This window comes from Emys orbicularis, chromosome 19 (genome assembly GCF_028017835.1).
Source record: "Emys orbicularis isolate rEmyOrb1 chromosome 19, rEmyOrb1.hap1, whole genome shotgun sequence".
In the NCBI taxonomy this organism is placed as follows: domain Eukaryota; kingdom Metazoa; phylum Chordata; order Testudines; family Emydidae; genus Emys; species Emys orbicularis.
The window spans coordinates 21,477,741-21,505,702 of NC_088701.1; the positions used below are offsets into that span (position 1 = coordinate 21,477,741).

The window sequence follows — 27,962 nt, forward strand, 5'->3', positions numbered from 1 at the left end:
CGTGTGTCTGTGTGTGCACAGAGTGTGCATGAGGCGTGTCTGGGTGTGCACAGGTGTGAGGGGAGTGTCTGGGTGTGCATGGGGCGTGTCTGGGTGTGCACAGGCTGTGAGGGGAGTGTCTGCGTGTGCACGGGGGGGTGTCTGCGTGTGCATGGGTGGGGGGGCGTGTCTGTGTGTGCACAGAGTGTGCGTGAGGCGTGTCTGGGTGTGCATGGGGCGTGTCTGCGTGTGCACAGGGTGTGCATGGGGCGTGTCTGCGTGTGCACAGGGTGTGGGGGGAGTGTCTGGGTGTGCATGGGGCGTGTCTGGGTGTGCACAGGCTGTGAGGGGAGTGTCTGCGTGTGCACGGGGAGGTGTCTGCGTGTGCATGGTTGGGGGGGCGTGTCTGTGTGTGCACAGAGTGTGCGTGAGGCGTGTCTGGGTGTGCACAGGGTGTGAGGGGAGTGTCTGGGTGTGCATGGGGCGTGTCTGCGTGTGCACAGGGTGTGCATGGGGCGTGTCTGGGTGTGCACAGGGTGTGGGGTGAGTGTCTGGGTGTGCACGGGGAGGGGGGTTGCCAAGGGGACTCCTCTGCTTTGGGGAGACGTGGGTTGGGATCTCAGGGACCCCAAATGGCCAGAGATGCAGTTACCATAGTAACTGCAGGCCGTGCATGAGATGCCCTGGGAACCAAGACCCCATAGCCTGGGGGCCGGGGCACAGTCATGGGGCGGGGGGGGGGGGTGGCAGCAGACCTGCCTCGGGCATCGCGCCCCCAGGAGCATCCCAGAGCTCCCGGTCCCTGCTCCTGCCCCCCAGCCCCGGGCAGACCCCGCTAGCTGGAGTGGGTCCCTCCAGCGTGTGCAGTAGTGGGGAAGTCCTGCCGGGTCCCAGCCAGTGGCGGGGTCAGGCCCTGCGAGGGTTAAACGCCCCAGGGACCGGGACTCCTGGGAGTCAAATCCCCCAAGGACCCCCCACCGGAGTCAATCCCCACAGCGAACCCCCCCAGGGGCTGACCTGGGCGCTGCTTCTCTGTGCCCCAACTCCCAGCCACCCTTGGTACCAGTGGGGCAGGATCTGGGGCTGGGAGGGGGCATCTAGCCCCAACACAGCACCCGGGCAGAGCCAGGGGCAGTGAGGATGACCTGGGCCCAGGGGGAAAAGGGGGGGGTCTCCTGCGGCGCCCGCCCCAATGCCCCCTCCTCACCTGTGTGTTTGCCTCCGTGGCACCCCCCTCCAGCAGACTGCACAGCAGAGCCAGGCCCGGCAGCCGCTCGCCCCCCGAGGGGCCCGATTCCTGCAACACGCCGGGGGGGGGGGGTGTCAGACGGGGGCTAGGGCTGCAGCTCTGCCGGGGGGGAGAGGGCGCTCGAGAGGCTCAGTTTGCCCTGGAGCAGGATGGGGTGTCTATACCCCCTGCCCCTGATCTCCAACCCCCGCAGCCCTCACTCTCCCTCAGGGCGTCAGGTGCCCCCCATGGCGGATCCCCTGTTTTCCAGGGGAAACTGAATTCATGAGGCTGTTTTCCCAGCCAGAGCCTCAAGGCCCGCCAGGGCAGGGGCAGCCCAAATCAGGGGGCAGATTGCGGGCGCTGGGTGTGTCCTGACACATCACCAGCTCCCTGTGCCACCCCTGGAACTGCTAACCCAGAGCACTCCCATGGCAGTGCCCAGCCCCAGGGAACCCAGCCCCCCATGGCAGTGCCCGGCCCCCGGGAACCCAGCCCCCCATGGCAGTGCCCGGCCCCCGGGAACCCAGCGCCCCATGGCAGTGCCCGGCCCCCGGGAACCCAGCCCCGCATGGCAGTGCCCGGCCCCCGGGAACCCAGCACCCCATGGCAATGCCCGGCCCCCGGGAACCCAGCCCCCCATGGCAGTGCCCGGCCCCAGGAACCCAGCCCCCTCATGGCAGTGCCCGGCCCCCGGGAACCCAGTCCCCCATGGCAGTGCCCGGCCCCGGGAACCCAGCCCCCCCATGGCAGTGCCCAGCCCCACCCCCAATGCTCTCACCGTGGGCTCCCGGAGGGCAGCGAGGGGCTCGTTGGCCTTGCCCAGCAGCCCCAGGTCGATGCTTTTCCTCTCCTCCTGCCGGCCGTGCCGCCTGCCCTCGCCCCCTCGCCGGGGCCGACCCTCCGGCTTCCGCTCGCCCTTGGCCAGGCTGCCGGTGCTTAGCTTGCGCACCGGGGTGGTCAGCCACTTCTTGAGGGTGCTGACGGAGCGCCGGGAGCCGGGCGAGCTGGGCGCGGAGCCGGACGAGGGCTGGGGCTGGCTGGAGGCCACCGAGGCCGAGATGCTGCCATCACTGCCTGCCACCGAGTAGGACTCTGCGGGACAGAGGCTGAGGGGTCAGAGAGCAGGGCAGGCACAGGGTGGGCAGGGGGCTGGCATTGGGTGGGCACAGGGTGGGAAGGGGGCAGGCAGGGGGCAGGCACAGGGTGGGCAGGGTCCTGGCATGGGGGAGAAGCTCTGGAGGAGCGAGGGCTGACTCTCCAGGTGGGCCGGGGGAATACTCTGTGTGACCAAGTGGGAATGTTCTTAATGTTTTCTCTGAGTGTTGGGTGGGTGCCTCAGTTTCCCCTATGCATTTCTCGAGTGTCTGGGGGGGGGTGATTGTTGCAGGGCCCTAGGGGGCCAGTGTGATGGTGTCTGCACAGAGAATGGCCGACACCCTGTCTCCTGGCAACTGATGGCCTGGGCCCCTCCCCTGCAAAGGTGCCAACTGAAAGTGTTGGAGAACAAAGGGATCAGGTGGCCTCCTGGCCAGGGAAGAGACAAAGGGAGAGGAGGGGCTGGAGAGTCAATTTGGAGCTGGCTGGGGAAACGGAGGGGAGCCCTGACAGACCTCCTGGCCTCCCCTGGCCCCCCAAGCTGGACCCGCCTGAGGGGTCCAGTTGTCTGTACCTGCAAGACCTGTCTTGGACTGTTCCTGTCGTCTAAATAAACCTTCTGCTTTACTGGCTGGCTGAGAGTCGTGGTGAATCGGAGGAAGCCGGGGGTGCAGGGCCTTGTCTCCCCCAAACTCCCTGACACTCCGTGGGGTGTGGCATGGGGGGTGTGGAGAGCCAAGGGGCTCCCTGAGCGGGCATGGAGGAGAGCGGCACACAGACATGAGGGGGCTCTCACATGGGTCCAGAGGGGATCCTCAGGGGCACACACACACACACTGAGCAAAGATAGCGCTTGGGGGGTTATGCCCCGGGTGGCTTGGGAGGGTGCCAGGGCTTAGAGGGGGGCTGCTGTGGGTGGGCAGGGCTGGCAGCTTCTTTCCAGGCCCAGGAGAGAAGCCAAGTCTCTCCGGGGCACGGTTGGCAGCATGGATAAAATGCCTGGGAAGAGACGACCCAGGCCTTGAGCAGCCCGGCTGGAGCCATTAGCCCCTGGGTTTGCGGCACAATGGGGCGACACAGAGGCCCACGTGTCCAGCCCCCATCCCTGATCCCCACAGTGGGGAGCGCTGGCAGCAGGGGGGGGCTGCTGGGACTTAGCCCAGCTCAGAAATCTAATCCCTTCTATTCCAAACAATTCCAGCTGCGGAACGGAGCCGGCGCCGGGGGGCCCTGGCCCGTCAGCTGCAGCCTCGTCCTCTCTGTCCTGCAGACCCCCTGCAAAGCCCCCTGCCCTCCCCGCCAGCCCAGTCCGGAGCCCTGCTAACTGGGGGGGCCAGGGCTTCCAAAGAGCTCACCTCCCAGTGCTCAGGGCCCCAGGGTTCGGGGCCTAAAGGGCAGCAGAGTGAGCTCTTTGGATAATCGGGTCCAGGGAGTGCATGCGAGATAAACATGAGAAGCAATTAAGCTCCTTTACGGCACGAGAGAGGCAAAACCACAAGAGCCACCACCCAAAGCACCAGCCAGTCAGGAATCTGAGCTATGGGGGCGAGGGGCTTCCAAGGGGGGCCTGAATGCAAACCCAGAGGGCTGGGGATCATTTGGATGGAGCTGTGGCTACCTGAAGAGAAGCAGCAGAAAAAGCACAGGAACATGGCCCTGAGAACAGCCTGGAGAGCGTGAGAGCTTTTGGGCACAGCACGGGCTGGGAAGGGGCTTGGGATGGGAGCAAAGCACCAGCCTCCCGCTGTTTGATTCCTGCTGCCTCGGGGGAAACAGGACTTTGTCCATACGCAGGATTGCATCAAAGATCCCGGCTCCAGCTGCGATTCCTCCCCCCACCGGAAACAACCCCCGCCCCCCCCGCACACGCGCCCCGGGATCAGCACCCGCCTCCAGCCCATTTCGAACCCACACTTTACCCAGCTGGGGAGCCTCATCCCAGCCCCATCTCCTGGGAGGGACGGCAAGGGAGGCGCCTCCCCAAAACAACAGAGCTGGGGAGAGAACCCAGGAGTCCGAGTCCTGGGTTCCCAGCAGCGCCCCCTGCCATCTGCTTTGGGGAAATTGGGACATGCGTTCGAGAAGCAAGGAACGACCCCTCACGCTGGACTCCCCCATCCTCCCCCGAGGGAGACCCTTCCCCTGCCATCCCAGCCAGGTGCCCGGGGCACTGACCCTGACGGTGCCCGCTCTCAGCACAGCTATCAGTCAGCAGCAAAGCCTGTAGCAGGCAGGACAAGGGGAGGGAAGGCCCCCCCCGGGCAGGGCCCGGCAAGGCGGGGGGCGGCGGGGGCTGGGCCAGCGCCTGGCGGGAGGTGATAATCCCATGCAGCGAGACGGCACCTGCTCCCGAAATAACCTCATCTGCGTCAGGAGCCCAGGACGTGTCAAGCCGCCGCCACGGGCACCCCGCCCCACCCACAAGCCGCCGCCACGGGCACCCCGCCAGCAGGGGCGAGGCGGAGGGGCCTGGGCACAGTGGTAGGGGAACGTGCCGCCCCCCCAGGAGAGGGGCTCCCTCGGACACCTGCCCGAGCTGGCACCTCCCCCCTGAGCTGGGGGGCGGCCCTGGCATGGGGACGGAGGCCCAGGGAATGCAGGGGGCAGCAGGGGAGCGCCCCACATGGGCCAGCCTGGCACCAGCAGCAGGGCACAATGCCCCCCCAATGTCCTCCCCGCAGCCCCTACTCTCCCCCTGGGGACCAGGAGGTGCCCCCCCGAGTTTGTCCCCACGCATCAGCATCCTGCCCCCACGGCCCCCCCCCCCCGCACCGTGTGCCAGGGGAGGGGCCACGTGCCCGCAGAGGGGACGTGCACGGAGAGGTTCTTGGCAGCGCCGGCGAGCAGCCGGCCTGTTCCACCCGCTGTTCCCGGGGGGGGGGGGGGGGGGGGGGCCTAGCCTCGGGCCGGGCGGGGGAGGGGCAGGGGATTGTGTGACTTGAGTTGGGTTCTTTATCATTTCGTTTTCTTTTAAAGGCTCCTAACGACCCGGGGGCGGGGGGCGGAGTGGGGGGCAGGGCCCCAGAGATGGGGTTTGGGGAGCCTGCAGCAAACTGGAGGGGGCTGGAACTGGTGCCCCCCAGTGGGGAAAGGCCCCATACCCCACTCCCTGCCCCCTTGAGCCAGGCAGTGCCCTCGCCCAGGGGCTGGATTAGAGCCAGCGCCCCCTAGAGGGGAAAGGCCCCATGTCCCATTCCCTGTGCCAGGCAGTGCCCTCGCCCGGGGGCCGGATCAGAGCCAGCGCCCCCTAGAGGGGAAAGGCCCCATGTCCCATTCCCTGTGCCAGGCAGTGCCCTCGCCCGGGGGCCGGATCAGAGCCAGCGCCCCCTAGAGGGGAAAGGCCCCATGTCCCATTCCCTGTGCCAGGCAGTGCCCTCGCCCGGGGGCCGGATCAGAGCCAGCGCCCCCTAGAGGGGAAAGGCCCCATGTCCCATTCCCTGTGCCAGGCAGTGCCCTCGCCCGGGGGCCGGATCAGAGCCAGCGCCCCCTAGAGGGGAAAGGCCCCATGTCCCATTCCCTGTGCCAGGCAGTGCCCTCGCCCGGGGGCCGGATCAGAGCCAGCGCCCCCTAGAGGGGAAAGGCCCCATGTCCCATTCCCTGTGCCAGGCAGTGCCTTGCCCCGGATCAGAGCCACGTGATGATGACAGTAACATGGGGGATCCCTGCGCTGGCCAGTTTGCCCTAGGAAGCCCCCCAGGGCGGTGCTGGTGCCTGGCGGTGCCAGGGCTGAGGTGGGGGAGCTGGGCGGCTGTGGGGGAGATGGCAGCGGGGGCTGAGGCTGGTGTGGAGTGTGGCTGGGACGGCGGCCAGGCCCCCGAGCCGAGCAAAGGCAGCTGTGTTCGCTGTCTCCCCAGCCCTCCCGCGCCCGGGCTGGCACTGGGCACCGGGGCTCCACATGCACAGGCCTGGCAGCAGGTGCCAGCCATGCCCCAGGGTGGGCAGCGCTCAGCGTGGCTGGATTTACTGAGCCCCAGGGACGGGCCTGTGGGCTGAGTAACCCCTGCTAGTGGAGCCCGGAGAACCCAGGAGTCCTGGCTCCCAGCCCTCCCCCACGTGCTCTAATCACTAGACCCCACTCTCATCCCAGAGCCAGGGATAGAACCCAGGAGTCCTAGCTCCTAGCCCCCCCCATCCCCCAACCAAAGAGGGATGAGCAGGGCACACGGCTGAGCTCAGAACAGAGGGTGCTGAAGGGCACCCCTCTGCAGCACCCCTGGGTGGTGAGGGGCCATGTGGGACCTTTGGGGGGCAATCTGGGAAGACACCCTCCAACAGGAAAATACTGGAGGGGGAGTCAGGTCCCTGCTGCCCTTCCGGGGGGGGGGGGGAACTGCTGTAGTGAAGGGGGGACTCCAGGCAGCAGGCAGGGTGGGGAGGGGTGGCGCTAAGACCTGCCCCACACTGGGGCCGGTCTCTGGGGGAGGGGCTCCCAGGCAGCAGCCAGGGGGTTAAGTACAGGGCTCTCCCCCCCCCCGCCGCCCATCCCGGGATCCTGCCAACATTTTTCCCATTACGTTCTGTTTATTTTAATGAGGCTGACAAAAAAATGTTGATTTTATTATTGTATAAACAGGCTGGGCCGGGGGGGTGCAGGCCCCGGGCGGGTGCAGGCCCCGGGCGGGCAGGGGGCTTGGGAGGAGGGGGCAGTACAATCAGCCTGGGTGGAAGAGAATTGGCCAGGGAGGGGGGTCAAGAGACCAGAGAACTCAGGGTAGGGGGAGCCAGCTGGGGGGGGGACCTGGGGAGATCAGCTGGGGGAGGAGCCAAGGAGCTGGGGGGGCGTCAGCTGAGGGAGGAGCTGGGGGTTGGGTGGGGGTCATCTGGGGGAGGAGCCAGTGAGCTGGGGGAGGAGCCTGGGGGCTGTCAGCTGGGGGGACACAGGGAGATCAGCTGGGGGAGGACCCCGGGCAGCCAGCCCCCACCCGCGGCTCCAGGCCCTGCTGCACCGGGCAGCCACAGACCTTGGGAGGAACGGGGGGGAGGGGGGAGGCGGGGCTGTCTGTGCTGCCCCCGCCCCCAGCTCATCCCTCCCACACAGAGCCCTCCCCGGGCATTGGGAGCCCAGCCCTGTGCTGGGGGGGGGAACCCTGCGAGGGGAAGGAAACCCGGGGTTGGGGGGGCAGCTGGGGGCTGTCCAGCAAGGCGTGAGGGGGGGTGTCTGGCCAGGGCTCGCATTGTCTGTGGTCATAACAGCTCCATTTCAGGGTGGGGGGGGTGGCACTGGAGAGACCAGGGGGGTCCCCAGGCCAAAGGGGGCAGCTGGGCGGGGCGGGGGGCTGTGTCACCTTTGGCTGCCGCTGGCTAGCTCCACACTAGGTCCTGCCCCAGGGCTGCCCCCGTCCCTGGCCATCAACCATGTCCCCCCGGGCCGCTCAGCTGACCAAGGCCCCATCACACCACGGAGGGGTCGGACTCCTGTCAAACAATGCCAGCAGGAGCAACCCGCCAATAAGAACCCGGTCTGGCGAGAGACCCTTCGATAACAGAGCAGATCCCGCAGCCCTGTGCCCTCCAGCAAGCTACCAACAACGGATCCCAGTCTGCCCAGTCCAGAGCTCCTGGGAGACCCTACAATAACAAACCAGTCTGGGTACAGCCACGCAACTCCAGGAAGACCCTACAATAACACTCCAGTCTGGGTACAATCACGTAACTCCAAGAAGACCCTACAATAACACACCAGCTGTGACTGGGGGCGGGGGAGAGAATTCTTAGTAACAAAAGAGAATTTCCATGCCCGGTTTCTGAGGGGACCCTCAAGCCTGAACGGGGGAGGGGTCTGCTGCGCTGGGTGCATCTGGGGGGTGGGGACAAGACAGAGTGTGGGCCCCAGGCAAGGGTTAGGGTAGCCATACACTGAGCAGAGCCCCACTCCCCTTCCAGAGCTGGGGATAGAACCCAGGAGTCCTGGCTCCCAGCCCCACCCCCACTCTAGCCCACTAGACCCCACTGCCCTCCCAGAGTCAAGAATAGAACCCAGGAGTCCTGGGCTGAGAGCTGCCCCCTCTCTGCTCTCATCTAATTCTCTGCCATTAAGCAGGTGAAAGCCCCGCTTGGCGCAGCCAGTCGCCCACCTGCGGAGGGAGAGGGCGCCAGGTGGGGGTTGAGGTCGGTGGGTATTGGGGGCGAGGGGACGTGGATGTCCCCTGCCGGGCACCGGCTGGGCGGGCAGTGTGGAGGCTGGTGACCGGCTCTCTCCTGGCAGCTTGGCTGGTGCCCCCACCCCCCACACTGGGTCCCCAGCACCCCTACAGCCTGTCCTGCCCCCAACATCGACCCAGGACACCCCCTGGCACCGAAACCCTCCCCGTGATTCCTAGCACTGGGACATCCCCCCGCCACCGCCAGTGACCCAGGCCTGCAGGGAAGGGGCAGAGGTCCTGGCACTGGGGGCAGCTGGTCTGGCCAGCCGGGGGCGCTGTCGAGAGGATCCCCTGGGCTGGGGGCCATGAACACCACCACTGTGCCCCCAGGTGAGTGGTCAGGCCCCATTCCCCCCGCAGAGCTGGGGATAGAACTCAAGAGTCCTGGGCTCCCAGCCCCCACTGCTCTAACCCGCTAGCCCCCACTCCCCCCCAGAGCTAGGGATAGAACCCAGGAGTCCTGGGCTCCCAGCCCCAACCCACTAGCCCCCACACACCCCCAGAGCTGGGGATAGAACCCAGGAGTCCTGGGCTCCCAGCCCCCACTGCTCTAACCCACTATCCCCCATTCCCCCCCAGAGCTGGGGATAGAACCCAGGAGTCCTGGCCTCCCATTCCCACCCCCCCACACACACCTTTTGACCCAGAGCCAGGAATGGGACCCAGGAGTTTTATTAATCTGCCCCGCGCTCCCAAACCTGCAGTGGGGGGGCTGGGGGGTCCCACGGTCTCCCCCATCAGACACGTCTCTGGGGCCCGGAAGGAAAGTGCCAGAGGTTGGATCATGGAACAGAAAAGGACCCTCATGCCCCAGCCATGGGGCCACTGGAGATGTCCCCCCCCGGTCACGGGGCCACCCCGGACACCCCCCCCAGCTCTGCCAGTGCCCCTCAATCCTGACCCACAGCCGCCAGCTTGACCAGCCCTGGGCTTCCCCCGCCCCCAGCTCTGCTGATGCCCTTCAACCCAGGGAAGAGGAGCTGTCCCCGAGTACAGAGCACCCCCCGGAGAAGAGGGGGGGCGTGGGGATGCTGCAGGACCCTCACCCCCAGCCTCGGCCCAGCATGGGTAGCGCAGTGCAACTCAGCGGCTGGGACAGGGCACCCCCTACTGGCCCTTCTTGGAACTGCAGGGCAGTCTGGGCTCCAGGCCGAGGTGGGGCTCAGGGGGACACAGGGCCCCACCCCGAGCCCTGGGCAGATCCCTGGTCCTGGTGCAGGAGCCAAATTCCTGCTGTGGTGCAGGGCGAGGGGGCGCTGGGCCCCAGAGGGCAGGGGGCAAAGGGGTAAGAACCTGGGGTGCACAGACTGAGGGTCCCCTCCCTGCCCCCACCCTGGGGGGACCAATGCCCCCCCACCCCCCAGCAGCCCCAGTGCAGGCAGTGGGAAATGAGCAATGGCCACCAGGGCCAGAGTGGGGGTTCGCTCCCCACCAGGTCAGCAAGGCCTCAGGCTGGGGGACAGGGCAGGGCCCCGGCGCCGAGTGTGGAGCCGCGGGTGAGCGGGGCACCACCCCCTCCAGGCAGACTGTGAATGGCCAGGACAGATGTTGGAGTCCGGGCACAGCATGCGCCCCCCTCCCCCAGACTGTGGGGTCTCCCCCCCCAGATACACCCTGGGCCACCCACACGCTCCCACCATGGAAACTCCAATCCACCCCGGGACCCAGCCCCTAATTCTGAGCGACGCACCGGTCCTCCTTCCCCCCACGCCCCCAGGACCCCCCAGCTCTAAATCTGCCCGTCCCTCTTGGTCCAAACTTCGCCTGCCCCCCCCCCCCCGTGCGCCCGCTGCCCAGCGCAGCTGCGCCAACGGGGCGAGGCCATGGGGCATCTGCAGGCTGAGCTGGCTGCACCGTGGGCAGTTGCTGCCCGCTGTGCCATACCCCGGAGAGGTGCCCGCAGGGGACAGCGCCCCGGTGCGGGGGGCGTTGGGGGAGGGGAGTCACTGACCTCGCGCCCGGGCGTCACAGCAGCTGCACTTGGCGAGGACTTTGCGGAACAAGTGTTGGCAGGAGCAGCCCTGCTGGTGCCCCCCTTTCATGGTGCTGCCCGGCCGCGCTGGGCACCGGCGCCCGCTGCCCGAGAGGTGCCAGCCATAGACCGGGCAGCGGGGGGGGGCAGCGGGCGGCGGGAATCGGGGCACGGAGCCGGGGGGCCCAGGGCTCCTGCCCGCTGCACGCTCAGCGCTGGAATAACAGGGCTGGGGCTGGGACTGAACTGAGCTGCCAGCGAGGAGGAGCCTGGGCTTTCCCTCCCCCCTCTCCATCCCTCCATCCCTCCCCGCCTCCATCCCTCCATCCCTCCCCCTCTCCCTGCCTCCATCCCTCGCTCCCTTGGGCTTCGGGCTCTTCCCAGCCCAGGCTGCAGCCAGACTGCAGAGGCGCAGGCCTGCAGCAGGGAGCGCCTGCCCTGGGCCCTAGCTTGTGCCCTCGCCAAGGCCTGGCAGGGCGTGGGGGCGGCCCCAGCTGCCTGCCCCCCTCTTCCAGTGAGGAGGCCACAGCCGAGAATGGGGGGGGGAGCTCGCGGCTTATGGCCAAATCCCCACCCCCCACCCCAGGGGTGATGGGGGAGGGAGTGACTCCTTTGCCCCAGAGCAAGGGGGACTGAGCCCCAAGGCAGGGGGGCTGAAAGGTGCAAACGGACCCCCCTCTTGGGGGAAAAACAGAGCAAGAGGCCTGTGTTGTCTGGATCGCCCCCCCCCCCAATATTAATCACTGGCCCCCCCAGGTGCACTGCGGGGGAGCCATCCATCTGCCTGCACCGCAGTGCCATCTGCTGCCCGTCGCCCCCCAGCCTGGGGCCGGAGCCAGCGCCTGAGTCACCGCCCAGAGCCTGGCACCGGCTCTGCCATTTCAGGGGCCACCGCTGGGGGTGAGGGACACGGAGGGAGGAGGGGGGCAGGGAAGTGGGGCACGACCCTGGGTGCGCCTCACCCTCCGGCGCAGGCCCCACCCCACAGAACCTTCAAGACAAACCACAGGGGTCGTCTCTCAGACACCCCAGCGGCCCCCCAGCCCCACGCGAGCCACGTACCCATGCCCCCGGGTGTCTGTGCCAACCAGCCCGAGGGCACCACCCACCTTACAGCTCAGCACCCTGGCAGGGGCTGCGTGGCCGTTCCCAGGGCATCTGGGGCTATGAGGCAGCCGTGGGGCCAGCCCCACACTGGGCTGGGATGTACCAGCTGAATGAGACTGGCTGGCACAGGGAATGGAGCAAGGGGCCTTTCCCCGCTAGGGGGCACTGGCTCCCATCTGGCCCTGGGGCAGGATTGACAAATTCAGTGACCCCGGGTGAAAGAATTGGGGGGGGGGGGCTCAGCTCAACCTGTGGAGGAGGGGCAGCCACAGCATGAAAACCACTGGCACCAGCTGACCCCCTTACTGGCCGGCTGGGGCTGCACGGACCAAGGGGCCTGAGTGCCCCTCATGTGTGGGTCAGGCCAGGGTCCGGGGACAGACTCAGCATTTCTCCAGACGTGTGTCAGGACAGAGCCCCCAGTAAACTCCCCCCAAAAAGGCCTTGAGGGGGGCCGCTGACTCCAGGACGTCTGGCTGGCGGGGGCTGATTTGTCTGGAGAAGAACCGGGGGTGGCACTAGTCCCCGCTCTTGCCCCCCCCCCATGTCTCAGCTGCTCTCTGGGCCCCCCCAGACCAATCCCTCCCTCACTAGCCCCAAAGCCCGGCCCCGATCCCTCCCCATGCCAGCCCGGAGCCCAGGGACTGGTTCAGGGGGCGCTAATTCGTGCTCCTGGCTGCCACGGCCTGGGGGACGCAGCTGGGGGGTTCTGAGCACCAGGTACAAGCCTCCGGCCAAGGCCCCAGAGCCCTGGGGGGCAGACAGGCGCGGGGGGACCGGAGCTGGCCTCACCTTCTTCTGAGGGGCAGGTGTCTGGGGCCTGGTCCACGCCGGGGGGCTCCGGGGGGCCCGGTGCGGCTGGCCCGCTCGGGGGGTCCCCGTCATGCGGCTCCCCGTTCCCTGCAGGGGCCTCGGAGCGGCCGTGCTCCGGCCGCATCTCGTCCCCCGGCCCCTCCGAGCACAGATCCGGCAGCTGGAACAAAGGAAGGACAGACAGGTTGGAGGGGGTGGGGAGGGGCAGGCAGAGGCGCAGGGAGCCCTGCCGGAGAACAATGCTGGGTCCCCCCCCAGTCCTGCCGGTGCCCCTCACGCCCGCCTGCTCCAGCTGGAGGCAGAGCCTGGGCACTGGCTTTGCTGACTTGTTTCCTGGCATTGCTGGAGCAGCCAAGGCATTGGCACCGGCCATGGCCCTACCCAGCTCCCCCTGCACCCTCGTGGGGGGGGGATGTCAGCCGCTGTCACTGATCACTCCTCACCCTCCGCCACCGCTTCCTGCTCAGAGACTCCCCAGGCTGGGGCCAGCCCAGGGAGGGGTCCCCGTTTGGATCCCCCGGACGCGGAAAGAGGAGCTTGTTTCCTGCCAGACTGCCACCCACACAAAGGCTTGTTATTGTAGGGTCTCTAAGCGCTGGGTGTCATGCTCTGGTTCGTTATTGTAGGGTCACTCTGGTTTGTTATTGTAGGGTTTCTATAGCACTGGGTGTCATGCTCTGGTTTGTTATTGTAGGGTCACTCTGGTTTGTTATTATAGGGTCTCTAGGCGCTGGGTGTCATGCTCCGGTTTGTTATTGTATGGTCGCTCTGGTTTGTTATTGTAGGGTTGTCCCTTTGTCTCCTGATATTTTAAAAAGAAAAATGTGTTGGGAAGCATGGTCCAGAACCCCAACCCCTCCCCCCTGAGAAGGGCAGGGGGCTGTGAGCTGCTCTGATGGGGGGAGGGGTTGCCAGCTGATCTGGGGACGGGGCGGGGATGGGGCCGTGAGCTCCCCCGGAGCAGAGCCCTCCTGTCTGACGAGACTCCCTGCACTGCAGCCCCCCGCCTTTGGCCGCTGCTCCTCCCTAATTCAGACGTGTCCCCCTGAGCCTCAGCCCCAGCCCCGAATGCTCGGGGAGGGACAGGCTGGGGGTCAGCGACATGCGGAGAGGTGGGGGTGTCCCTGGCTTGAGATTCCTCCTCTTGAGTTACGTTTTAAAACGCTGCTAATACAGCAGCCACGGGAGCGCCTGCCATGTTGCATGAGCAACCCTACAATAACAAACCAGCATGCACAGCCCCAGTGCTCCGAGAGACCCTACAATAACAAACCAGCATGCACAGCCCCAGTGCTCCGAGAGACCCTACAATAACAAACCAGCATGCACCCCCCCAATTTCCCCAAGAGACCCTACAATAACAAACCAGCATGCACCCCCAGTCCCCCCAAGACACCCTACAATAACTAACCCACATGCACAGCCTCAGTGCCCCAAGAGACCCTACAATAACAAATAAGCGTGCAGTCGAGAGACCCCACACTAACAAACCAGGCTGCCTGCAGTGCCTCAGCGGGAAGGCTCTGCAGGGTGGGGTATTTATACCCCCCATCCCTGGGACTGTATCTGCCCCACACCAGGAAGCCTGTTTGCTGGGGTGGGGGGTGCAGCCTCTCCCTTGAAACTCTGCTCTAACCAATCTCACCCCCCGCCCCCCAGGAATGGAGCCTCCCGGCACCCACCCAGGGAAGGGGAGGGGGAGTCTGGCGGGATCCCTCTGCCCAACAGCCGGGAAACACCCTGTGAGCCGGAGAGGGGCGGCATCAAGGCCCCAAAAGCCCGCAGCCCCATGTGCCAGCACTGGGGGCACAGCCCCCTTAGTGACCCCTGCGCAGACCCCACAGCCAGCTCCACACGGCCTGTGTAATTCCTTCTTCACAGCCTCCCAGCCACCCTGCACAACCACCCCAAACAGGCCCCCCGACTGCCCCTGCAGAGACCCCCCAATTACCCCCACATGGCCCCCCCAGCCACCCTGCACAGCCACCCGACTGCCCCTGCAGAGACCCCCCCGATTACCCCCACATGGCCCCCCCAGCCACCCTGCACAGCCGCCCGACTGCCCCTGCACAGACCCCCCAAGCTCCCTTGCAGAGACCTCCCAATGGCCCCCATACAGACCCTCTAACTCCCTCATCAGAGACCCCCCCAATTGCCCCTAGACCAACCCCCTATCACCCCAGCACAGAGCCCCCGACTGCCCCTGGGCACCTCCCCGTCCAGCTGGCCCAACGCAAACAGGGGACCCAGATGGTCCTGAATCCCCTGCACCAGCCCCACATGCTACCCAGAGATGTCATGTGGCTCTGACACCCCCAGGAGCCGCCCCCGCCCCCATCCCAGGCCCTTACCCACTGCTGGCTGGGGAGGGCCATGGAGGTCAGGATATCGGCCATGGCCCCCAGCATCTGGTCCGTGCGCCCCGCTGCCTGCTGGGGGCCCTTCATGGCCTGGGGCCGGGGGCCCCACTCACACCTCGCTGCCCCTGACGGCTCCCTGCTCCAGCGCGAGGCTGGAGGCGTCTGGGGGCAGCATGGGCGCCGGGCGGAGCCGCGGGCACCCTGCCCATGTGGCAGCCGAGCGTGGCCGGGATTGCTAAACAGCGACGGATCCTGCGTGGCTCTGAGCCGAGGCCCCCGCCCCGGCCCCCCGCTCCACCGCAGCTACCATAACTTCTCTGCTACAAGCTGCTACCCTCCCCCGCCCCGCCACCACCCCTTATCTCCCGCCTCCTCCCTGGCCTTGGGAGAGCACAGGGGAGGAGCCGGGGGGGCTGAGACCCCCAGGGCAGCACTCAGAGTCAAGGGGAGCTCAGCGGCAGGGCTGCCTTTGGAATAAAAGAGGGGCCGGTGGTCTAGAAACCAGGGTCTAGAAGTCACTGGGCCCAGCGGTGCCGGGGGCTAGAAACCGCCGGGCCCAGCGGTGTCGGGGGCTACAAACTGCCGGGCCCAGCGGTGCCGGGGGCTAGAAACCACCGGGACCAGCGGTGCCGGGGGCTACAAACCGCCAGGCCCAGCAGTGCCGGGGGCTACAAACCGCCGGGCCCAGCGGTGCCGGGGGCTAGAAACCGCCGGGACCAGCGGTGCCGGGGGCTACAAACCACCAGGACCAGCGATGCCTTGGCACAAATGAAGAACTGCTCAGCGGCATCGCTGCTCCGGCTGGGAGGGCAAAGGGTAGCGCAGGATGGTCCAATCCGGCTCAGACTAGTCCCACGTGAGGCCAGCTCGGCCCAGCCCCAGGCCAGAGGGGGGTGTCTGGAGGGTCTCTCTTTCAGTGCCCCCAGGGGAGCTGCAGACTCAGCCCCGCGGGTGTCCTGGGCTCCGCTGGGGATGGGGCAGGGGAGGCCCCTGGGAAATAGGGAGCTGGTTCCAGGCCAAGGGGAGGAGCCCGCGGGGTGGTGGAGTGGAGGGTGAGGGGGCAGGGTATGGAGAGGCTCAGGCCATTGACAGTGCCCTAGAGAGAAATGTCCTGGCAGCGCTGCAGGGCAGAGAGCCCCAGTTGGCTCCCTGTTCCCCCATAGCCCTGTGATTACGGTCGGGGACTCCCCCAGAGTAAGGGGAATCCCGCTGCCCCCTATAGCCCAGTAATTACAGTCAGGGGCTCCCCCAGTCAGGGCCATCCTCCTGCCCCCTATAGCCCAGTAATTACAGTCAGGGGCTCCCCCAGTCAGGGCCATCCTCCTGCCCCCTATAGCCCAGTAATTACGGTCGGGGGCTCCCCCAGTCAGGGCCATCCTCCTGCCCCCTATAGCCCAGTAATTACGGTCGGGGGTTCCCCCAGAGGCAGGGCCATCCCGGTGCCCCCTATAGCCCAGTAATTACGGTCGGGGACTCCCCTGGGACGTTCGTTTCCTGCCATTTCTCTCCCACTTTCCAAAGTCAAAACACATTTTTGGAGCCCGAGCTCGGAGGAGCCGCAGCCAGAGCCCCTCCCCCACCCCCCGCCACGCAGGACCTTCCCCCATCCTCCCCGCCCACGCCACGCAGGACTTCCCCCCATCCCTCTGCCCTGCCCCTCCCCCATGCCCCCGCCCACAGAACCTTCCCCCAATCCCTCTGCCCTGCCATGCCCCTCCCAGCCCCCGCCACGCAGGAGCCTGCCCCCCATCCTCATCCCCCACCTGGCATGCAGGACTATGCTCCGTGTCGTGTCCCCCACGGGCCCCGTCATACCCTCAACTCTCCCCCCCCCCATGCAGGCTCCACACACAGGCTCCCGCCCACCCACTTTGGAGTCCTCTGTCCCTCTCATTCATGCCAGCTGCCTTTCCCCCCTTTCCCCCCCCAGCCTCGAGCCCCTTGCTGCTTCCCCCTCCCCTGCACAGATCCACCCCCCCCCCCCACTGATGGCAGTTTGCTGCTGTACCCCTCACGCCCCCCGCCCCCGGTTCCAAATTCTCCCTCCTCCGAATGAGCCTGGAGGGAGCCCTGAGCACCCAGCTCCTGTAGGAAACGCTCAGCACATGGGAACTCGCCTCCCCCTCGCTGCCTGCTGGTATGTTATGGTAGGGTCTCCTGGGGCTGAGCATGCTGGTATGTTACGGTAGGGTCTCCTGGGGCTGAGCATGCTGGTATGTTATTGTAGGGTCTCCTGGGGCTGAGCATGCTGGTATGTTATTGTAGGGCTGCTTGGGCTGGATTCCTCCCCCTGCTAGAGCTGACAAGCTGCTCCCTCCATGGGGATGTTAGCCACAGCGGCCCCTGTCCCCCGTCCCACGCCGAGAGCCCTAGACCCTGGAGAGGGACCCAGGCAGTCAGACCCACCTGGGCTGCGTCTCCTGGCTGACAGCAGCAAAGCCCCCTGGCCGGCTCCTTCCTGGGCCGCACAAGGCCTGAGCCTGCAGCTTTCCAGCCGGGAACTGCAGCTCAACATGAATAATTTACTGTGCTCCAGCTCGCCCTAATAGGCGGCTCTGTGCCGGGGGAGGTGGGGGGCTGACCCTGCCCATGCTCACACCCTCCTGCCAAGCTAGGTGTGCAGGAGCCCGGCTGTCTCAGCCCCGGGACAGCGCCCTCCCCTGGCTCAGCCACACCCAGAGGGGAAGGCAAGTGCTGAAAATGCAGCTGCCTCTGGGGCGGAACAGCCCCACAGTAACAGGCTAGGGCAGGAAACCTGCAGTGTCCAGGCCACGCGAGCAGCCTGAGCTGGGATTTAGCCAGGAGGCTTCGGCCCAGCTCCTGGGACCGTCAGGAAGGAGGCGGGGGTTGATTTTCCACCATGCTGGGTGCAGCGGGGGTCAGAATGGGACAGAGGTGAGACCCCTCTGCACAGCACCCCCAGTGCCGAGGCCAGCCCTGGCTCCAAGGAGAGCCCCCGCCCCAGTTTTGCAGTGCCCCGTGTGCTCTTTGCAGCCTCCCAGCCAAGGGGTAACCGGGCCTGGCCCTGCTCAGCTGATGAGCCCAGCCAGGGTTCCAGGCCGTGGCACCGTGCCCGCCGGGCGCGAGACTGCCCCGGACCCTCTTGGCCAATCGGCATCCAGCTCACGGTCAGCGACCCGCACGCAGAAAGCTTTTTATAACCACCATTGAGGTATTTATAGCGCCAGCTTGTCTGCCGCGGAGCCCTGCCAACCTCACCCCTGTCCCCGCCCCGGCAGTGCCCTTCTCTCCCCCACCCCCACCCCAGCCCGCCTGCCCCACTGAAGAAAGGATTAATCCCACCATCACCCTCCCCTCCCAGCTGGGGGCAGCTGGCCTTGCCCTGCGGCCCAGTCGCTAAAATCAACCCCCTGAACCTTGTTTGCCCCAGGCCAGCTCCTGCCAAGCAATGGGGCAGGGCAAGGGAGCCGGGTGGTGCGAAGTCAGGGCAGGCTGGGCCGGGGCGAGAGGCCACGGGGGCATTTAGACACCCCCCCCTTGATGCCCGGGTGGCCCCAGCAAGTACAAAGGGGAATTAGAACCACTATGAGGGGGTATAAATGGCTGGAAGATGGGCAGAGGCGCACAGTTGGTGCCAGCTGGGTACGTCCATATGGGGTGGGAGGGAGGGAGGGATGGCTAGCGAGTCTGGGGGGGATAGAGGGGTCTGGATAAGGAGAGATGCGGTGTGGGGGAGGAGAGATGGATAGAGGGGTGTGTGGGCAGGTGGGTGGGGGTGGGGATGGCTGGATGGGCAGCGGGTTGTGAGGGGATGGATGGAGGGAGGGGTGGGTGTGGATGGATGGATGGAAAGACGTGTGTGTGGATGGATGGACAGACGGACAGAGGGGAGTGGTGGGGATGGATGGTTGGACGGACGGAGGCGTGGGTGGGTGGGTGGGTGGATGGATGGAGGGGTGTGTGGGGGTGGATGGATTAATTGGGGTGGGGGGGATGGATGGAGGGGTGTGTGGGTGGACAGATGGAGAGGTGTGGGTGGGTGGATGGATGGACAGAGAGGTGTGTGGGGATGGATGGATGAATTGGGGTGTGTGGGGGTGGGTGGCTGGATGGACGGACACAGGTGTGTGTGGATGGATGAATAGACAGAGGACTGTGTGGGGATGGATGGATGGACACGGGTGTGTGAGGATGGATAGATGAATTGGGGGGGGTGGGGGATGGATGGTTAGAGGGGCGTGGGGGTGGATGGATGGACGGACACAGGTGTGTGGGGATGGATGGACGGACACAGGGTTGTGTGTGGATGGATGGATGAATTGGTGTGTGTGTGGGGATGGATGGTTGGAGGGGTGTGAGGTGGATCTATGGATGGACGGACACGGGTGTGTGGGGATGGATGAATGGACGGACACAGGACTGTGTGGGGATGGATGGACGGACACGGTTGTGTGGGGATGGATGGATGAATTGGGGTGTGTGGGGGATGGATGGTTGGAGGGGAGTGAGGTGGATCTATAGACGGATGGACATGGGGGTGTGTGGGGCTGGATGGATGGACAGAGAGAGGGGTGTGTGGGGATGGATGGATGGACAGAGGACTGTGGGGGGGGTGGATGGATAGAGAGAGGGGTGTGTGGGGGTGGATGGACGGACACAGGGTTGTGTGTGGATGGATGGATGAATTGGGGGCGGGTGGATGGATGGTTGGGGGGGTTTTGGGGTGGATGTGGGGATGGATGGACAGACAGAGGGGTGTGTGGGAATGGATGGATGAATTGGGGTATGTGGGGGGAAGGATGGTTGGAGGAGTATGGGGGTGGATGGGTGGATGGACACAGGGGTGTGGGGATGGATGAATGGGGGTGTGTGTGTGTGGGTAGATGGATGGATGGACACAGGGGTGTGAGAGGGTGGATGGATGAACGGACAGACACAGGGGTGTGTGTGGATGGATGAATGGGTGTGTGTGTGAGGGTGGATGGACGAACGGACAGACACAGGGGTGTGTAGGGGTGGATGGACTGACTGACAGACCCCCTGACCTCCGGTTTCCCAGCAGCCCTTTGATCTCTTTCCAGAGATTTTTGCCTCCTGGTGTCTGGTTTGGGGCAGGGGACGCTGACGCGTGAAGCTCCGGGGCCGGCGCTGGCCCAGACCCTGCACCTTCTGCCCTGGCCGGGGCTGAGACGAACGGGCCGGCTGGAGAGGCACCTGGGGGCCAGGGGACAGGCCGGGCACGCGCGTGAGGAAGGGACTCCACGTCCCCAGGGCCTGGCCTTGGCAGACAGGGCCCGGACCAGGCCGGAGGGCGCGGCGAGGGACGAATGGGCAGCGGGGCGTGAGTGGGGGGCACAAGCGTCGAGGCCAGGGGCCCGCAGCGAGCAGGAGCCGCAGTGCCGGGCGACGTGCATGGCCATCCCCAGCTCTAGAGCCCCCAGGCCACAATGGGCCAGAGCTGAACCCCCAACCCACGGCCCCCTGCCCGCGCCCCGCCATGGAGCTTCCTGGGCTGGGCAGGCAGCAAGGGTCGCCCTGCCCCCTCCCTGGGCCTGGGAGTGAGGTGAATGGGGCTCCCGGCTCCACTCATCTCCACTCCCTGGGGCTGGAATTGGGGGGCCGAGGTCCCAGAGCTTACAGAGGGATTCGGGGGAGAGGGGTAGCAGCCAGTGCCCTCCCCCTGCCCGTGTCAGGGCATGGGGCATAGATCAGCACCCAGACACCCCAGGGGTGGGATGAGCCCAGCTGGGCAGTGGGGAATCTGCCCCCCAGTCCCTATCTGGCTGGGGCCAGCTGGCCAAGAGCAGGGGTTGGAACTGAGCACCTGGGCCTGTGCCGTGGGGCTGAGGTGCCCTCAGGCACCGGTCTGTGGGCAGAGGGGCCCAGCTGTGCCTGGCAAGAGAGGGGTCAGCTGGCCCGGTCTAGCTTGGCCCGCCCACTGGGGTTGTCTGTTACACCAGTGATCTTCGTCCTCCTGGGCTCACACCGGTGCCACCGACTCCAAGAGGCTTGGGGCAGGGGACCCCGCATTGGATCCCGCCCCCCGCGAAGCCCCAGCACCATCGTGAGGAACATACCGTTAGCCCAGTGGGGACACTGAGGCACAGAGCTGGGGGGTGACATGCCCAAAGGCAGCAGCAGCAGCTCAGGGCCAGAGCTGAGGATAGAACCCAGATATCCCAGCTCCCAGACCCCCTGCTCTAACCACTAGGAGCAGCTGAAGAAGTTCCCAGGGGCCTGGCCAGTGCCGGAGCAGAGCCTGTCCTTGAGGCAAGGCAGGGAGGAAACGCTCCGAGCCCCCCAGGGCTGCAGCAGGAGCAGCCTATATTTAGCCCCTTCCCATCCCAGGGGCTCCTTCACCACCTTCCCATACTTGGCCATTTCCCCGTCATTGGAGACCGATGGGGGCCCCCCTCCTCCCCGGCCGGCTGGCTCCAGCGTCCAGCCCGCAGCTGGGATGGGGGGGGCATTCATTGCGGGCACTGTGGGGAGGAAACGGATGCTCCATCCTGGGGGGTGGGGGTTCCAACCCCTGACCAAAGGTGCGGGGAGGTGCCCAGCCCACGGCCATCGGAGACATGCTGTTTGTGGTGAGGAAGTGGGGTGGAGTAGTTAGAGCAAGGGATGGGCTCGGAGCCAGGACTCCTGGGTTCTGTTCCCAGCTCTGGGAGGGGAGTGGGGTCCAGTGGTTAGAGCGTGGGGGTGGCTCAGAGCCAGGACTCCTGGGTTCCACCCCTGGCTGTGTCCTAGTCGCATCCCCTCCTGCTGCTTCCTTTTCTCCCGGCGTAACGTGGTGCAACCCCAGGGGTGGCTCCACTTTTTCTTCTTGACAGTCACCCCCCCATGGCCCCTTTAGAGCCACGAGCCGGACGTCCCAGCCTTACCCAGGTGCTGGAGGGGTGGAATTCCAACCCAGGCCAGAGCCCACCAGGGGAATAGTTCAGCCTGAGCAGGTTTATCTGCATTTTGGGCACCAAATTCAAGGCCTAGTCAGAGAACTCGGGTTCCCGTGCCCAGCTCGACAGGCGAGCTGGTTCTTGCCAGCCTTGCTCCCACTGCTTGGGGAGCTGGATTACCTACGGTGACGCACCTCCACCACAGTGGCACAGCCCCAGCCCGCATCAGCCTCTGTTTCCCCTCCCAGCCCGTGAGCTCTCGGCGGCAGGGCCTGCGCCCCTCTATACCGATCAACATGGGAATGGATATTTCAGCCCGTCCGGCCTTTCTGAGAGTCCCCGGCTTTCAAATTCTCTCTACGGCTGGCCGGTGTCGGCACGGGGCAGAGTCCTGAAGGGAGGGTGCAGAGGGCCCCATGGGGGCAGCGGTTGGGGCCCAGGGCCCCAGATAGGCCCAGGACAATGAGGAAATCCTGCCCCAGGGCACGCGGGAGTGAGAAGGGGCCCTCAGAGCAGAGAGGGGCAGCCATGCGGCTAGCTGAGGCTGCTGAAGGCCAGAGCCCATCACACAGCCTGGCGCTGGCTGCGTTTCCCGTGCCCATCTAGGGTCTCTGGTCTGGTACTGAGATTGGAGGCTTGTGGGGCAGGCCTGCCTGTTTGTACAGCACCTAGCACAAACGGTGCGGGGGCATGCCGGGGGCTCTCAGCGCTACCGTAATACACCTAATAAATAATGCACAGCACCTAGCACAGTGGGTGCGGGGCCATGCCGGGGGCTCCCAGCGCTACCGTAATACACCTAATAAATAATGCACAGCGCCTAGCACAAACGGTGCGGGGCCACGACTGGGGCGAAGCGCTACTGTAATACACATCGATAATAGCAGCCCTGCGACTCCCAGAAAGCCAGCACCAGGCGGCCTCGGTCAACCTTATCCCCAAGAATTCCAGCAGAAGCCCTCCCCCCGCGGCCCCCGGCACCGGGCTCGGAAAGGGGGCTGCAGACGTGTTGCATACTTTTATTCAACCAAAGCTACAGAATCCAGGACAGACAGGTCGGGGGCCGAGCAACTCAGTTTCTCCTCTTTCTTTAACCAGCAACCTCCCCCTCCCCATCCCCCCCCGTGGAGAGACACGGGCCCCATCCTCCCCGGGGCGCGGGGGGGGGGGGGGGAGGCTAACACAGGACAGACAGCGGAGTCTGCTCACAGAACGCGACGCATCGTCTCTACCACACACAGTACACGCTGCGCGCCCGCAGCCACATGCTGAGAATAGGCAAAAGAAACAGAAGGGCCCCGCGCTGCCCGCTGGCGGTGCCCGGGCAGGTGGAGCCGGTGGCGATGGCCGGGGGAGGCCGGTCGGCAGAGTTCAGATCCAGACGACGGCGCCGGGCTCTGGCGTAGGCGCGTTCGGGACCAGGCCCCGGCGGAGAGTCCGGATGGGGATTGGAGGGGTATATACAGGAGAGGCGGGTCCCAGCGGGAGCCGTTGTCCACAGGCAGGCAGAGGGTGCCAAGGCAGGTGTCCGCAGAGGGCTGAGGCTTCGCCCGGGGGGGTGACGCGACAGGCGTCCTGGCAGGGCCGAGCCGTCACATAGCTCCGGAAATCAGTGCACAGCCGGCAGCGGCTCTGGTGCTCTGGGGCCCAGCAGGAACCGGAGAGGAGGCCGGCTGGGCCCAGGGCCCAGTGTTGTGTGCGAGCCAGGCCACCTCTTACACATACACACGTCTCGTACAGTCACCGCAAGTGCACACCCTGATATCACCCGCACAGTGCACACGCTCCACACGCAACCCCCGACCCCACCTGCCTGGTACAGCCACCCCACTCCCACACACCGGTACAGCCACCCCACCCTCACCTCCTGCACACACAACCCCTGACACCACCCACCCGGTACAGCCACATCACCCTCACCCCCTGCACACACAACCCCCGACCCCACCCACCCGGTACAGCCACCCCACCTTCACCCCCTGCACACACAACCCCCGACCCCACCCACCCGGTACAGCCACCCCACCCTTACCCCCTGCACACACAACCCCCGACCCCACCTGCCCAGTACACCCACACCACCCTCACCCCTGCACACACAACCCCCAACCCCACCCGCCCGCTACAGCCACACCACCCTCACCCCCTGCACACACAACCCCCGATCCCACCCGCCCGGTACAGCCACACCACCCTCACCCCCTGCACACACAACCCCCAATCCCACCCACCCGGTACAGCCACACCACCCTCACCCCCTGCACACACAACCCCCGATCCCACACACCCGGTACAGCCACATCACCCTCACCCCCTGCACACACAACCCCCGACCCCACCCACCCGGTACAGCCACCCCACCCTTACCCCCTGCACACACAACCCCCGACCCCACCTGCCCAGTACACCCACACCACCCTCACCCCTGCACACACAACCCCCAACCCCACCCGCCCGCTACAGCCACACTACCCTCACCCCCTGCACACACAACCCCCGATCCCACACACCCGGTACAGCCACATCACCCTCACCCCCTGCACACACAACCCCCGACACCACCCGCCCGGTACAGCCACCCCACCCTCACCCCCTGCACACACAACCCACAACCCCACCCGCCCGGTACAGCCACACAACCCCCGATCTCTCACTCACACACATTTATCTCACGCTACCCTCTCCATACACTCCCCCCCGTCACACACTCCCCTCCCCCCCGCCCCTCCAGGTAGCACTGGCAGTGGGGAGAGGCTCTGGCACGGACAGCGCGGGCCCCTCAGCCGCAATCCAGGGCGGAGCCAGCGAAGCACCTTGCCTTGACGGCCGCCTGGCCGCCCCGAGCCCAGCTGGACAGGAGACGCTGTGGGGCCATCCTGCTGCCCGCCCGGGTCGCCCCCTGGCACCACAGCAGGAGCCGCAGCAGAGAAAGGGTTAATCCTCAGTGAGGCCTTTGGCTCGGAGCTCCTCCTGCACCCTGGCGAGGTACGTGGGGTCGGGGTACCCGAATCTAGGAGACACACAGGGGAGACGTCAGCCATGCACAGCCCCACCCTCACCTGGACAGCTCCCCAGCCTACCATCTGCCCCCCACGCCGCAGCAGCCCCCGGCTTGGCCAGCTCAGCTGTGCACTGCCATGCACAGGGGGACCCCAGCACCCCCAGGGCCTGGGGGGCGCTCGGCCAGGGCACGGGGTAGTTTGTGTCCCAATTCCTGAAGAAACGGCCCTGGGAGCTGCCAGGGTCACAAGCGTTTTGGCACGCAGCACAGCGCCCCCTGGTGCCGGGCACTGGGGTCAGCGCCGACAGCGAGGGCAGAGCACCCCCCGCTGAGCCCCCTGGCGCCGGGCATTGGGGTCGGCGCCGACAGCAGGGACAGAGCGTCCCCCGCTGAGCCCCCTGGCGCCGGGTATTGGGGTTGGCGCCGACAGCCAGGGCAGAGCGCCCCCCGCTGAGCCCCCACACTGCAGCACAGCGCCCCCTAGCACCACATTGAGGATTTAGGGTCAGCAGTGACAGTAAGGGGAGAGCGCCCCCTATCGCACTCCCCACAGCACAGGGCCCCCTAGCACTGGGGCCAGCACTGACAGCCAGGGGAGAGTGCCACCTACTGAGCCCCCCACCCTCTGGGTTTCCAGGGCCAGTCGGGCCCCACTCAGGAGCACAGATGGGTCACCCCCCGCCACCACCACCAGCCCCCAGCCCGTGAGCCCTGCAGGCGGCGGCTGCCTACAGCTGGGGTCCCCCGGTGCAGTTGGTTTTGTGGTGGATGTCGTTCCACGTGATGACGTTGGCTCTGCCCGTGGTCATGGAGGTGCCGATGGTGAAGGTCAGGCGCTGGTCGAAGGCCTTGCGGAATAGCGCCAGCACCTTGTTCCCCTCCGGGCAGTCGGGCAGGTAGGCCACCCGCGTGGTGCCCGGGTACCGCACACCAGGGTTGGGATGCTCCACCTGCAATGGGGGCGGGGGGGGGGAGGGGAGAGACCATCAGACCCAAGGGATGCTGTGAAGCCCGGCACAGACGCTGCTGCCAGGCAGGGGTGACACTGCCCCTGGGCCGGAGCTCGCTGCGGGCATCAGGCAACCCCCCGGGTCGCTCCGGCTGCGGGCTTGGTGACAGAACCCCGGGGGCTGGTGACTCTGCACCCGGCTCAGGGGGCATTATGCCTGGGGAGGGAGAAATGACCCCTTCTCACTGCCCCCCGAATGCCAACCTGCTTCCAGCCCCCACAGTGCCCAGCCTCCCTGAGCCACTGGGCGACGACAGTCCAGAGGAGCCAGGACAAGGTAGGGCTGGTGTCACCCAGCATCGCCCCCCGCCAGGGCTGTGCCCATGGCTCTGCCATGCCCCCAGGGGCAAAGGCAGGGATCGGATGGTTGTGGGAGGAGTTAGATCTACCCAGATTTACCAGATGACCCCAGAGTGGAGGGAAAATTAGCGGATTGGGGGGTGGGGGGGTGACAGGAAAGGGGGGGCATCCAAGGGCCAAGGCAGCTGGGGGGGGCACTGCACATGGGACTGGGAGAGCAGGGGTTGGGATTGAGGGGCACCGGCAGGGTTGGGGGTGTGGGGAGCCCAGGGCTGGGCTAGCAGGGGGCTGCAGGTTGGGAGTGAGGGGCACTGTCAGGGCTGGGGTGTGGGGAGCCCAGGGCTGGGCTAGCAGGGGGCTGCAGGTCGGGAGTGAGGGGCACCGGCAGGGCTGGGGGTGTGGGGAGCCCAGGGCTGGGCTAGGAGGGGGCTGTGGATCAAGGTTGAGGGGCACCAGCAGAGCTAGGGAGGCAGGCAAGCTGACCCAGAACCCCCCCACTTGCAGCTGACTGCCCCAACAAGCCCCCTGCCCCCTTCTGCAGCCAGGCGGGGGAGGGCTGCAGAGCTGGGGCCAGAGGCGGGGGAGAACTCACCCCTTGGACGCCAGGCGGGAAGACGTACTGGATGATGATGGTGCCGTATTTCTCGTAGCCGGGGAGCAGCAGGCCCGAGTCCTTGGACACCAGCATGCGCCCGTTCTCGGGCTGGTTGCCCACCAGCTGCCCGTAGAAGCGCCCGCACATGGGGCAGGCCCGCTTGACCTGCAGCGCCCGCGTGATGCAGTCCTCGCAGAAGGAGTGCCGGCACTTCTCCAGCGTCTTTACGTTCTGGATCTCGCCCAGGCAGATGGGGCACTGGCTCTCCTGCTCCTCCTCCCGCGAGCCGCCCGCCGCCCCCCCCAGCCCCCCACCTCCTCCTGTGCCCCCCGCCCTGGCCCCGGTGGTCTGCTGACCCCGGGAGACCACGCCGGCCCCGTGCGGGCGCAGCTCGCCCCCGGGTTTGTCCAGCAGGGCCATGCACCCCACCAGCTCGCTCTGACGCTGCGCCTTCTTCAGCTCCTTCTCCGTCTCCTTGAGCAGGGCCTTGAGGGCTTTGCGGGCCAGGTAGAGGCCGTTGCCGGCCCCGGGGGCCGGCGTGGAGAGCTGCAGCACGTAGATCTCCGAGGTCTCCCCGTCGATCAGAATGCTCAGCTTGGTCTCCTCCTTCAGCTTGACCAGCTTGGAGGGGGCCTCTTTGGTCAGGAAGTCCCAGACGGGCTTAGAGACCGTGAGCTTATTTTTAGTGGCGCCCCCGCATGCCGCCATCCTGGATAAAACAAATGACACTGAAGAGAAAAGAACAGTCATCAAAGCCACCGGCATCGCCTCCCGGGTGGGCTAGAGACAGACAGACAGACAGACAGACACGGACACCGCCCCACCCCCTTCCACAGCCAGCCAACGGCCCCAGCCCCAGCCGGGATTTGAACCTTCGGCTCCAGGAAGCATCGGGAGGGGCGGATCCCGTCAGGGACCCGGCTATCCCCTCAGCCCCCGTGTCCTGCAGGGGAGGGCAGCCTGGACGACTGTCATTGTCCCCTCTGGCCTTTAAATCTCTACCCTCAGGTTCCACGCTCCTGGGAGTGTCTCTCCTGGGGTCTATTCCCCAATCGCTGTGTGAGTTGGGGTGAGTTAGCTCCCATCCATCTCAGTGGTGGCAGGTGGGTTGTACCCCACGGCGAACAACTCCCCCCCCCCCAAGTTCAAATGAAACAACCTCCCCCCACGGCTGATAAGTCGCCCATCACAAACATGACAGTCACGAGACAATCATTTAATAAATATCATTGCAATTAAAATAAAACACAGGTGTGGGGTGGGGGAGAAATGCTTGTTTGGGGGCTTAACAAATGGGGGGGTTAACAAACAGGGGGGCATGATTGCTGCAAAAACCCCGCTTTGTAAGGCCCAAGGCTGCGTTCCCCCCCCCCCACACACACACACACCTTGGGTTATGAAACAGCAGAGTAATGAATGGGAAGTCCTGGGGGAGGGATAAGGAGGCTGGGGGTGGGGTTGTCCATGGGAGAGGGAGGGGGGGTCTGGCGGGACCCTAAG

The 27,962-nt window shown here is 66.1% G+C and overlaps 2 protein-coding genes across 2 annotated transcripts in view; both read right to left on the reverse strand.

Moving 5' to 3' along the window:
- The window catches only part of ARHGEF25 (Rho guanine nucleotide exchange factor 25), a 28,039-nt gene extending 10,824 nt beyond the window's left edge, over positions 1 to 17,215 (reverse strand). Inside the window, 5 exon segments of the mRNA XM_065419516.1 lie at positions 1,187 to 1,276; positions 1,989 to 2,302; positions 12,320 to 12,500; positions 17,107 to 17,145; positions 17,147 to 17,215. Coding sequence (XP_065275588.1) covers positions 1,187 to 1,276; positions 1,989 to 2,302; positions 12,320 to 12,500; positions 17,107 to 17,145; positions 17,147 to 17,215 — 693 coding nt within the window.
- Positions 17,216 to 24,491: 7,276 nt separating this feature from the next.
- Positions 24,492 to 27,212, reverse strand: DTX3 (deltex E3 ubiquitin ligase 3). Its single transcript, XM_065419707.1, is given in 5 exon segments — positions 24,492 to 24,567; positions 25,291 to 25,508; positions 26,460 to 26,738; positions 26,777 to 26,873; positions 26,875 to 27,212. Coding segments are annotated over 5 exon segments (1,008 nt in total).
- Positions 27,213 to 27,962: the final 750 nt, after the last annotated feature.